General features: G+C 53.5%; 1 protein-coding gene across 1 annotated transcript; it reads right to left on the minus strand.

Annotated features, from left to right (window-relative positions):
* Positions 1 to 988: 988 nt before the first annotated feature.
* Fbxo41 (F-box protein 41) lies at positions 989 to 12,490 on the minus strand (the record flags this gene model as incomplete). The annotated part of the gene is made up of 12 exons (XM_033762381.1): positions 989 to 3,579; positions 3,712 to 3,827; positions 5,113 to 5,271; positions 5,448 to 5,566; positions 7,245 to 7,340; positions 7,530 to 7,682; positions 7,797 to 7,912; positions 8,104 to 8,345; positions 8,922 to 9,280; positions 9,526 to 9,599; positions 10,068 to 10,293; positions 12,252 to 12,490. Coding segments are annotated over 12 exons (1,962 nt in total), but the record flags the coding sequence as incomplete, so codon positions are not given.

Here is a 12,490-nt window from a genome sequence, read left to right on the forward strand (position 1 = left end):
GTCAGGCCCAGGGGCCAGTTGTGGAGGTCCCCACCAGCAGTGTCCTCTAGAGCAGGCCTGATCATCTCCAGCCTCTGCTTGATACAAGATTCCTACTGGCGTGGCAGAGGAGGCTTGACTCTGCAATGGGGCACCTGCCTGATTGTCAGGGCAGTCTTGGGACTGGCCGAGGTCCCAAGGTTGGGGAGGGAGGCCCTAGTGTTCTGATCTTCACCCAATCCTAACCTTATCCTCAGGCAAGGGCTGCAGATGAGCACACTTGTCCAGTAATAAATACATACACACAATACACAGCACTATATACAGAAATGCAGGCCTGGAACAAGGCTGGGTGAGAAAGCATAGCCACCAGGGGTAAAGAGAGAAGTGTCAGGCCCCTGGGAGAGGGAAGTTAACCAGGGCCTGGCAGGAGGGACAGACTCCGTAACTCCTCTGGGCACTTGGGCCATACCCCACTCACCATCTCTATTTCCACTCCATGTTTGCCAGGAACTGGGTCTTTGGCACCACTAGTCATTCTGGAAAGGTCTTCATCTTAGCATCTTAGAGGGATTGGGGCCTAGGGAGCTCCCCTCCTATCTCAAAATACTTGGGGCCAGGTAGAACTCAAAGGCAAAGGATAACAGCCAAACCTTGGAGCAGCAGGCTTTGGCAGCAGGAGGCCTCTTTTTATCCTTTTCTTTTTTGAAGCAATTCCTGAGGAACTGACTCAACCTCTGCATCACAGGATGAGGAAGACTGGAGTGGCTATGAGCTCTCCTTAGTCTCTCTCGGCCAATGAGTGGGGATTTAGGCAGGGGTTTGTGTGTGTGTGCATCTCTGCTTTCTGCCAGTGCTGGAGAAGCAGGCTGAATGAGGCATGAAGTACTCAAGCCAAACTATGTGCCAGGGCTGGGCTGAATGGTAGGACACCACTGGCCATCACTCATGGGACTGCTCCACAGACTTGGGCTCCCTGGTCAGGGCTTCCTTTAATTTGCCCTCTAAGTTTTTTTTTTTTTTTTCCTCCCTTTTTGCATCCTACTGGGTATGATATGAAGAAGAGCTCCCCTTCGAGTGGGTAAAGGTGGGAAGAGGTGCTTATAAATAAGCCAGGCTGTGTCCCAGTTCCCCATCCTGAGCTCTAGCTCTATGGTTGCCAAGGAAGTGAGTAAATGGAGCACCCTAGCAAGCAAAAGCTCCCACTCAGCAGCAGGGTGCCTCCACCTAGGGAGAGAGCAAATGAACAGCGCCAGGGTGGGTGCAGTGAAGCTGCTTTTTCTCATGGTGTACATGAAGACCAGTGTGCACAAGACTGCCAGCCTAGTGATGGGTGTACAAGAGAAGCTGGGACCTGGCATTTGTGTAGGCAACATGTACTCCCACATAGCCTTCGCTCATCTCCAGAAGGTAAAGGGAGAACTCGGTGGGTTTTGTGGAAGGAGGGAGACCTATGGGAGGCACAGTTGCACCTGGCAGAAGAGGGGTCTGTCTCCCTTTTACCTCTAGTGCTCTGAATGAATGAGTAAAGAGGCTAGCATCAGTCCTTTTAGCACCACATCTCCCCACTCCTGTTCAGTGCCTGTGACTTCTCTCCTCCTTTCCCAACACTGATACCAGGTATTCCAGTGAGTAAAACCCCAGGGAGGAACTGCCCAGTCTTGTATTCAGGCAACCAGATTCCCATAGTTGGGTAGGCTTAGGCCAAACAGGACATTCCTTTGTGCTTTGTCCAGGAAACAGGGAGGGCAACACCTCTAGTCCTGGGATCAGAGGGAGCAGGGGCCATAGGAGACAGGACAGACACACCCAGGTGCTGAGTGGATCTCCACCTTCCTTTCAGGGCACTGGAGGAGAGGAAAGTTGTGCTGTTCTTTCCTGTGATCACTGGGGGGTGGGGAGGTGGGAACTGATGGAGGCAGCCTTAGCAGGGCAGGGGTGCCACACAGCCAAGGCTTCATGTAAGACTGGAAGTTGCCAACAGGACACCCTTGGCATTTCAGGTCTTCAAAGGTCAGGGACAAAACAAGCCACAGGAAGTAGAGCAATGATGAAAAGTGCTAGGGGCACTGCTGAGCTCCAGAAGGCATAGCACTGGAGGACTTGTTACAAGGTAACCCAGAGCTGGGTTTTGATGTGCAAGCCAGGTTGTGGCAGACTTGGGTCCCTGGAGAAGACTGGGAAAGGAGAGGATCCCAACTCCTGCCAGGACCAGCAGCCTGTGGCTAGGGCTGGGACCTGATCTTGTACAGGAGCAAGGGAAATGAACCCTAAGATGGATTTAGTTTTGATGTTTGGTGTAACTGTCCAAACGAAGGTTGGCAGGACCCTCAGCCTCTAAGCCACTGTGGGAGTTCTGAGAACTCAGTCTTTGGAGCCTTGGTGCCAGAGCCTTGTCTTTTGGGCACTGTGCAAAGGGACCAAAGAAAAGCCCCATTGGCATTCTGTGGCTTCTAAGCCCCGAGGTAAAGTCTCCACTGCAGCCTCAACCCTTGGCTGGTGGAGATGACGAAGGGGCAGGTCCATTGAGGATGCTTTTCCTTGACCACAACCATATCTTCAGCAAGCTAACTAGACAAGCCAAACAAGCCACCTTCTAGGCCCCAGCTGAGTGGGCAACACAGTAACCCTCCTAGGCAGCCTTGGGGACCCAAAGGCCATGAATTCCTGCCCAAGCACCTGGATTAAGAAGGAAATGCCTTCTCTTTGCAGACAGGGCCTCCCAGGGCTGGGACCTAACCCTCCCTTAGATCCCTTAGGAATGAATGATAAGTATAGAAACATGCACCTCTTAGCTCTGAATTTAGCTCTGGTGTATGGTGGGGTATGTGGTACTTGGAACAGTCTTGTCTATAGCAGTAAGTTTCTCCCACTGGCAGTTGCCCTCACCCTTTGAGAGGTGTGATCTCATTCTGGGGAGAAATTCTGGGTGACTTTTTCCCCCACCCAAGCCCACCCCACTTGTAAACCCACCCCAGGCTTTAGCTGACCACAGTGCCTTAGGCCTGCTTGGTAACCCTGGAGAATGTGGACCCACAGCCTACGTGAGCTGTCTGAAGGGAGATCCACAGCAAACTGGGACAGTTAGGTGGAAGAGAGCCCTCCTTGCCAAGTCTGAGCTGCCTCATGGAGCCCCTCTGGACTGGGGCCTGGCAGAAGCCCTTGACCACAGGGCAGGGTCTCAGGAGGACAAGGCCTGCCCAAGCAGCTGAGGAGCCTCTGGGTTGTTATTGCAGATCCTCCAGGCGATGACACCAAGTGCTGGTGGTGACAGCTCCTCTGTGGCAGAAGCCTGCTCCAGCTGGGAATGGGGTTGGGGCTGGAAGGCAGCTTCTGTCCAAGCTCTTGCCCCTGGGAGGCAGTGCCCTCGGTCAGGCCTGTAGCTCCACTGTTCCAGAAGGACAGGATACTCAACCCTTCCCTGAAAGCTGGAGTAACACTAGGCCACTAAAGGTCTAGTCCAAACCAGGGTCCCTCTGGAGTCCAAAGAGCGCCATGGTATGGGGCTGGCAGGGGCCCTGCCGCCCCCAACCCGGGTTAGCAGCTGCCTTCCACCTTGATGTGCAGGATCTTAGAGAAGCCGGGCCTCCGACGCAGGGCCTGCAGATCAGACCCTGTGTTAGTTGTCTCAGAACCAGGCAGGTGGAGTCCTCCTGCCATGCTCCTATAGGTCACCAGCCCTAGCCTATGGATTTACTTGGGGTCTTGATGGCCTTTAAGCTAATCTCTTACCTGGAGTTTTGTCACCATATCCTCAAACAGCTTCTGGGCCTCAGGGCTGCTGGGCTCCTTGAAATAATCAGCAATTCCAATCTGGACCACAATAGACTTGAGGTTCCTGCAAATGCCTGGGAAAAGGTAGGTAACAGAGGCCAATGGTTGGCCTGGGTAATGGGGCTGCCTCTCCTCTCACTAATGAATGAAATCAGACCCTCACTGAGGAACAGTTGTATACTCGTCACCAGGAACATAAATGGTAAGCTTGTGCTGGCCAGGGCTCACAACTAGACAAAGGAGAAGGTGGACGATGGTACTCCAGGAGGATGAGTAGCTGACAGTCAACTACTGCTCAGAGGCTCTAGCAACTTGTCCAGCAGAGAGGACAGCTGTACTATGGCCTGGGCACTTGGAAATAACTTACAAGGAACAAAGGAAGATGGTGAGCAAACTGCCATGGGAGCACAGGAGGTAAGGGACTGGACATGGCTATAAAGTCAGGGCGGGGCAAGGTAGAGCAGGAAGGTAGGGGCTGAGGGGGCCTGGAACGCATGGTTTCAGAGGCTGATGAGTGCCTTCACCTGAGGGCATGCTGAAAGAGTGGAGCAGAGGGTCCTGAAGCTGATAAGATCTGGGCACAACGCCTCCAGGGGCCGCATGGTCATGGATGATGGTCTCATTTGGGCAGGAGCGGCCTAAGCTGAGCACCCATGTCCTCACTTTGAAGGCAGAGGAGTGACTGAAAATGAGTGGTATGAGGGAGGTGGGCAGACAGAGGAAGCATGATTTGGAGTCCAGGGAGAAAGAAGTCTTACCCCAAGAACTGTCCTGGGGGCTCACACACAGTATCACCTTTACGCTCCCAGCAGCTCCATCTTTAGAAGCGTGATGGCAAACCTATTGCACCTGTACCACAGTAAGCATGCAGCGCCCTCTCTGATGACATGAGTTATATGAGTTGTTTCTTCTAAACTAAAACCTCAGTATTCAGGTTTAATTGTGGGTTTTGGGTTGCAGTTTGGACACTCAGTCTCTAAAAGGTACTATTCTAGAAGATGGGAATACAGGACTCTGAGAGGTAATTTCCCTAAAGTCACACAGCCATTGAGGCACAGAGCCAGATTTGGAACCTGGGGAAGTTCTGCTCCAAAACCTCCTAACCTATCTGCCCCGGCTAGAGGCTCATGAGGCCACTGGTAGTGCACAGCACAACAGGTATCTGTGGAGCTACCTACACCAGATACCCACACTGGCCTCAGAAGCACAGGTGGCACAGCCAGGATAGAACCCTGGTCGGTGTACCCCCAACACTGGTGCTTGCTGATTAGGAGGGATAGGGAACTGGTTTTGCTACCTGCTGCAGGGCACAGTGATAGGTAACAGCCACACCCTGCCCTGCATTCCTCTATTACTCACTGTTGAAATGCAGCAGGGCCTTAGGGGTGACAGGGGTGGCTGTGAGCACCAGCATCTCCAGTCCCTTCAGGCCTTCTCGGCAGACCTCAGCTGCCACCTCCTGGGTGATCTCTGACACGTGGTCCAGCTCCAAGACCTGCAGCCGCATGCAGTTCCTTGCTGTAAAGAGGAAGAACAGAGGCCTTGCTAACAAACTCCAGGTCACCTCCTGCTTAGCACCCAGGGTCCCCTGCCACCACCCTTGAGCCTCAAGCCCATGTGGAATTTCACAAGGGAGAGTTGCACTCTTGCCTGGTTCTCATCACTCCCCATCCCAGTCCCAAGGAAAAACTCACCAAGTGATGCCAGGCCCTGCACCCCACAGCCGGCGCCCCCAACCCCCAGGGCCCGGAGGTGGGGCCAACAGCGACCAATCATCTGCAGGCAGCGGTTACTGAACCGGGTTGGCTGCTGGCTGGAGAATGGAGAAGGGGCCATCAGAGAGGCCTCTGGATGCCTAGTGTTCCAAATGTGCTCCTCCCTGGGGACCTTTCCTTGCCTCTGGCAAGGGTCACCAACAACCCAGCCAGGTAAGTCAGGAAACTGGAATTATCTCAGACTCTTCCCCCTTCACCTACTATATCCTGCAGCTTCTGATTCCTGATTAAATCCAAACTGCCACTGGCATTCATCTAGTTTACTACCAGTCTCCCTGCCAGTTAATGTTCCATGCTGCTGACATTTCCTATTCATTCCTATAGCCACCCAACAGCATCAATCGCTGATGGTTATCGTGTCTGCTGAGAACGGACACTGAGAACAACTGAGCCAGGCCTTCAGGGTGCAGTGGTAACAGTACAGACAGGGCCCCTGTCCTCAAAGCAGACAGTCTATTGTACAGAACATTAGCAATTGGATCTTAATCCCCTTTTAAAAAGCTAAAACCCGGCCGGGGATCTAGCTCAGTGGTTCTGACACCTGCTTCACAAGCACAAGGACCCGACTTCAATCCCTGGTACAAAACAAAAACAAACAAGAGCTAAAATCCCCCCAACAGCTTCCCAGTACTCTAGATAAAATGCAAAAACCTAGACCCCTTAGCAGGGGCCCTTCTTGGTCTTGCCCAGCCTTCCTCTCTCTGCTTGGTTGGCTTTGTCTGCCCCATGCCACACCAGACTTGCCCTTTTCCTGAATACCATCTCTCAATATTCATGCAGGTGGCAAACAACTCTTTGGCATCTGCCATGCATTTGATACCAGGAACACAGAAATGGACATTTAGATTCTGCTGACGATTGAGCAAATCTGATCTCAGCAGATCTGCTGAGAACTGTGATTACACTGTAGGAGACTGAAATGATTACAATAGCTGGGCATAGTGGCACACGCCTATGATCCCAGTGCTCCGGAGGCTGAGGCAGGAAGATCACCATGAGTTTAAGGTCAGCCTGGGCTACATAATGAATTCAAGGCCAGCCTGGACTGCATAGTGAGACCCTGTCTCAAAAAAAAAAAAAAAAAAGATTGCAAAATAGATGATAACAGGACTAGGTGTAGTGGGAGTTAAGGCAGGAGTGCTATGACAGATTCAACCAAGGTGTTAGTGAAGGCACACTGGGTAGCCTGGGAGAAGCTGACACATAGAAACAGGGCTTGAACAGCAAGGCAAAGGGAACAGGAAAGCATGGTGGTTTGAGGGGTTTAAAGTAAAGGATAACTTCACATCCTGGATTCTCCAATAACCAGCTCTTGTATATTAAACAGTGACCCTAAACCATCTGTCACATGTCAAATGAACCAGGGTTGTTTTTAAGCTAGTGTTTACTGAACATTTACTGTGGGCCCTGCAGGCTCTGGAGATATGATCTCATCGGAGTCAGCAACCACTCTGGTAAGGTTGGTAGGGACTTAATATCACCTTCACTTTCCAGCTGAGAAACTGAGACATGCTTGAGTTGTCCAGGGTGGTACTGTCTGTAAGCTAGGGTAGAACTCCAGGTCTGATTTCAAAGCCCTGCTCCTAATGCCTCAACACACAGATTATCAATGTGAGCAAGTCTGTCTCCTCAGCAGCTTGGACTCAGATCTGCTCACTCCTCAGTCCCAGACCAGGCCCAGCCATGCCCCCTCTCCACCCACCCGTGTGGGCTCACCAGGGGTGAAGTGGTGCCACCTGGAGGGAGACAATCTCTCTGCAGCCTGCGCCCAGGGCCCAAATGACCTCATGGCCCACGGGGTCTGTGGCACTCCTGTTGAAAAGAAAAAACTGGAGGGCCCCACTGTGGTGGCTTCTGCTCCTGCCAAGGGTTCCTTCCCGTGGGCTACAGAGCTCTTAGGTCCTTCTGCCTGAGAACCTGGGGGAAGGTCATGCAGTGTCTAGGGATCCTTGATGCCCAAGGTCAAGAGGATATGGGCTTGCTTCTGGCAGGGGGACCCACCTGTAGGTAACGGCCTGCAAGGCACGGCAGTAGCAGCTGGCCAGCCAGAGTGAACGGTCGGTGAGGATGTTGGGACAGTGGGAGATGCGCAGGATCAGCAGGTTCCCCCCTGCTGCCTTTAGCAAGGACTCCAGCCCTGCTTCAAGGCATCCTCTGGGGACAACCGAGAGGTCAAGGAGCTGCCTGTGATCCCCTCCTCCCCTGGGAAGCAACCCCACTTGGTTACATGTCTGTGGCCCAGGAACATCCACCCCATGCAGGCCTCACCGGGTACTGCGGGCATACTCCTCCTTGCTCTCCTTCTTCCCCCGCTGTCGGGGCTTAAGGTTCTGCAGTGTCAGTGAGTGGGCCTGGGTGCACCACTGAGCCAGCATTGCCAGGAACTGTGGCGAGATAGAGGGTTCTTGGAGAAAATGGGCCTGAACTTCGTTGGCTGGAGATGGATCACCCCCAAAGTAGAAGGTCCCGTGAAAGCACTTTTAGGGGGCCAGGCTGAAAGTAGGGTGCTATAAGTGTTGCCAGGTCCAGATTCTCCAGGGGAAAGGTGGCTTCCCAGCAGGGCAGGGGCAGGTACCTTGGAACAGACTCGGGCATTCTCGAGCAGCACCCTTGTCCAGACTGCTGGGTGGCGGGCCACAAAGCGCCAGTCCCGGCAGACCTCAGCAGCATGCAGCAGTGTCCGTGTGTCCAGGTAGGTGAAGATGCAGAACAGGGCAGCTCGCATCTTGAGAATCTCTGGGCTGATGACCTCATTGGAGCGTGAAGGGCTACCCCTCTCTGCTCGCCTGCCTCGCCCACTGCCTCCCTCAGGGCGGGCTGCAGAATACAGGAAATAAAAGGAGACAGTGGAGATTCAAAAGGCCAGTGAGCTGGGGTAGGATAGGAGATGCAGGAAGAATGGGTATGAGAAACCCATGCTGGGGACTAGTGCACTTGGAGGGAGGACAAGGGGCCTCTGCTTTCCCCTCCTCTATGGTACCCTGCCCCTAACTTTACAAATTAAGAAAAACTACTCCTTCTTCATGTAAACCTCTTAAAGGGTCACCCCTGACCCTAACCCTGGAGCCTCCTAATTACTCACAGATGTGAATGGCCTGAGTGCAGATGGGAGGGGCTCTGCCTTGCTGTGCCAGGGGCTTTGGAATCTGTAGTCTGCGCCCAGATACTCTCCTCTACATGTTACTGGGCCCGCCGTGTGCAATGACCCCATTAGAGGTGGGCCTGAGCACCCTGTGCCATTGCAGCCCTGTCAAAGTGGGGGTGAGCGAGTCGGGGGCAAGAGGAGAAGAGATGCAGGAGCCGTGGAAATTCACTGCCTCTGCCCTGTGTCACCTGAGCCTCGAGGCCCAGTGCTTTGGGGAAGGCAGCCTTTCTACCTACTCCAGGACTTACCTGAGAGCCTGCAGCTGCTCAGTGGCCCAGCCACAGCAGGCCCAGAACGAGGGACATCCGAAGGGCCCTCGGCCTCTGACTCAGTGGTTCGGGAGCCCACATCTGAGACATCCCCCTCTTCACCCTCAGTACTGTGTCGGCGGGGTCTGCGCTGCCAATTCTGGATGGCCTGGCGTCGTAGGCCTGAGCTGCGAGGGGGCTGGGACCGCTCTGAGCCACCATTGGTAGCCTGGGCCCGTGAGCCCAAAGCCCCAGGGCCACTGTCCTCAGGGGCCCCCTCCTCTTGCTGGGGCAGCTCCAGACTGTCACTGTCATAGCAGCCTGAGCTCTGTGATGCAGCTGGCACACGGCTGGAAGCCCTGGGGCAGGTGGACCCGATGGTGAGGGATGAGGAGCACCAGGCTGCCTGAGCTCCCCACCCTGCCCCTACCACCAGCCAAGGGCAACCCATCCACCCTGCCTCCCAACAGCTCCCTCTGAGTGTGGAAAGGCAGACAGGTGACCCGTGGAGGATGGGCACAGGAGAAGGCAAGCCCCCAATGGGCCCAAGGTTCTTTCCAGGGTAAGGGTGGATTGTGTGGGGCAGACCCGACCCAAGGCTTACCCTGTGCTGGGAGAGGAGCCATGCCGTGACACTGCATATGTGCTCGGCATGGCTGGGCCTGCGTGATGTTCTCGCTGTGGACCCCAGAGCAGGTGGGAAAGGAAGGGTAGGCAAAGGAGGCAAGATGATGTGCAGGCAATGTCAGGAGAAAGAGAGGATAAGATGGAGAGAAGAGAGGTAGGAGAGACAAGAAAGAAAAAAGTTGGGAAAGATGGACGAATGGACAGACAGACAGCCCAAACAGGCAGGTTCATCAGCCCTCTCCCCACGCCCACCCAGCACCCAGACCCGGGATTGTGGCTCCTGGGCTCTCAATTGCAGAGATGGGCAGAGGTGGACCTCTGAGTTCTGGGCTGCGGGACCACCCTTGCTATGGCTTCAGAGACTGTACTCCTGCCCAATCAGAGAGGCGTCCTGTTCCTGGACCTCTACTCTCAAGGGAAGAGCCAAAGAAGGGGAAGCATTCTGGGGTGGGGGGTGAGGCTGTATGTGAGTGCAGGCTGTGGGGGGCCAGGTGAGAGGCTGGAGTAGTGGGCACTCACCATTCTGCCTGGGCCCCGGGCCCCAGGCCCTGCACCACTGCCCCCACCTCCACGCCCCAGGCTGGCGCTGGGTGTGCTGCCACAGCTGCTGCTGATGACCTGTAGCTGGCGCTCAGCACGGTCAGCACGTTCCAGGAGCTCCTCGATGAACTGCTGCAGTCGCAGCTTGGCACTTGCCTCTCGCGCCGCTGTTTCCTTCAGGAACTGGTCGATCTGCACCACCTCCCTGGGCCCAGAGCAGTCTCTTACCCCGGGGCCTCAGCCTGGCTGTCCCCTACCCTCTGGAGGACAGTCTGGCTAGTGGGAAGACACAGGGCCCAGCTGCTAACGGCCACACAGAGCCTTGCAGGACAGACCTAGCACACAGCCCTATACAATGCCACACATAGAAATAAAAGTGCAATGAATCACACATTCATCCTCCACCTAGCCCTAAACACATATCTAGACATGACACTGGCTCTACACAGAAATACTTGGAGGCATATACAGTGCTACATACCACCACCTCCAGGCACACACAGAACCCATACCTTCATTCCATACCAGGACATGCTGGCTCACATGGGAACACAGAGACATACCCAGTTCCCTGTGGCCTCAACATACAACTATGTACACCTGTTAGCACACGTGACCCAATACAGAGTCCCCAGTGCAGCCCCACACATTCTTATACAAGTCCTCATCTCACCCTCATTCTCAGGCACACACTTTGTCTGAGACTTTGCACCCAAACTTGGAGGCACAGGCACACAGACACTCAGACACACACCCTTTAAGAAACATTCCAAAATACACTGTCATGTAGAGAAAGACTCAGAGGCAGAAGCAGAGTTTGCACCAACCATCAGGAGCTGCACCAACACACAGCACATCCATGTTCCATCAGTATGTTCTCCCAAAGGCATCCATGATTGTTCAAACATCTACTCAACACTTACTGAGCACCTTCTAGGTGTCAGGAACTGTCCTAGATATTGGGGAAACTTGAGTGAACAAAAATAGAAAATCCTCTGCCTTCACAGAGTTTATGTCGAAATGGAAACAGTTAAACACCTACATAGTTCATAAACCTACATCCTACAAGACCAGAGAAATGAGAAGCCAATAAAGACTGAAAATGAGCAGACAAAAAAGACAGAAGGAAATCCAGGGACAGCACCCTGGAAGCCTAGCAAAGAGGTGTTTAAGGATCAGCTGAGTCAAATGCTGATGGGCTAAGATGAAGACTTGGCCTCACCAACACGAAGTGACCTGAGGACAGAGGTGGAGGTGGAAACCTGACCAGAGTGGGTTCTAGAGGTAACCTGATGAGAGAAATTGGAGACTAGGGGTACAAGAACTACTTTCAAGGAGTTTTTTCTGAGGAGGAGAGAGGAAAGGGAAGCAGCTTATGGGGAAGTGGAGTTACTGTGGCTGAGAGAAATGACAGTACGTCTTCATGCTTTCAGGAATTATTAGGGAGACAAGGAAAATCTGATAAAGGAAACAAGAGAGGGGAAAATTGGGCTATCTTTAAGTAGACAAAAGAGAAGAAGATTTGGTGCCCAAGTGCAGGTGCTGGCCTTGGCTGGGACAGAGAAGGTCAAGAAACAGGCAGTCAGCAGGACATGGTGTGGCTCACACTTGTAATCCCATCACCCTAGGAGGCTGAGGCAGGAGAATCAAAATAAAGAATAAAAAAGGCCCAAGGGTGCATCAGAGTGTCAAATGGAGGCCCTGGGCTCAATCCCGAGTAAAAAAAAAAAAAAAAAAAAAAAAAAAAAAAAAAAAAAAAGGAATATTTTAAATTGTATTTAAGCCAGGCACAGTGTCACAAGCCTGTAATACCCAGCACTCTGGGAAGCGGGCAGGAGGACTGAAAATTTGAGCTCAACCAGGACAATTTAGCAACTCGGTAAGACCTTATTTCAAGAGTGGGGGAGACTGGGGTTGTGGCTCAGTGTGAAGGCCCCCTGTTCAATCCCTAGTAACAACAAAAACAAGGCAGTCGTCACAGCCAAGGATGTGGTTCCAAACACACACTATGATGACACTCTTGGATCCCCAGGAATCACCATTCCATGCTCATCACCACAGATCCCATACCACAAAGCCATGGCCACATGCAGACATTCAGGGTGGAGGCGCTGGTAAGGTGACACAGGGACACACTGCGACAGGCCCTGAAGGTCTACTCACTGCTGCTTGCGGCTCAGCTCCTGCTCCTTGTGCACCAGGTCCTGCTTGAGCGAGGCCAGCAGCTCCACGCTCACGTCCACCTGGCGTGAGAGCTCAGATGCGCGTTCCTCTAGCTCCTCCTTCTCGCGCCCCAGCTGCGCGCTCTCCTGCCGAGCTGTCTCCAGCTCCGCAGCCTTGCGCTCCAGTTCAGCCTGCAGCCGCCCCACCTGGCCAGCGATTTTCTGCTCCACCTCCTCACT

This window comes from Fukomys damarensis, unplaced genomic scaffold (genome assembly GCF_012274545.1).
Source record: "Fukomys damarensis isolate Sample0158 unplaced genomic scaffold, DMR_v1.0_HiC HiC_scaffold_2, whole genome shotgun sequence".
Classification (NCBI taxonomy): domain Eukaryota; kingdom Metazoa; phylum Chordata; class Mammalia; order Rodentia; family Bathyergidae; genus Fukomys; species Fukomys damarensis.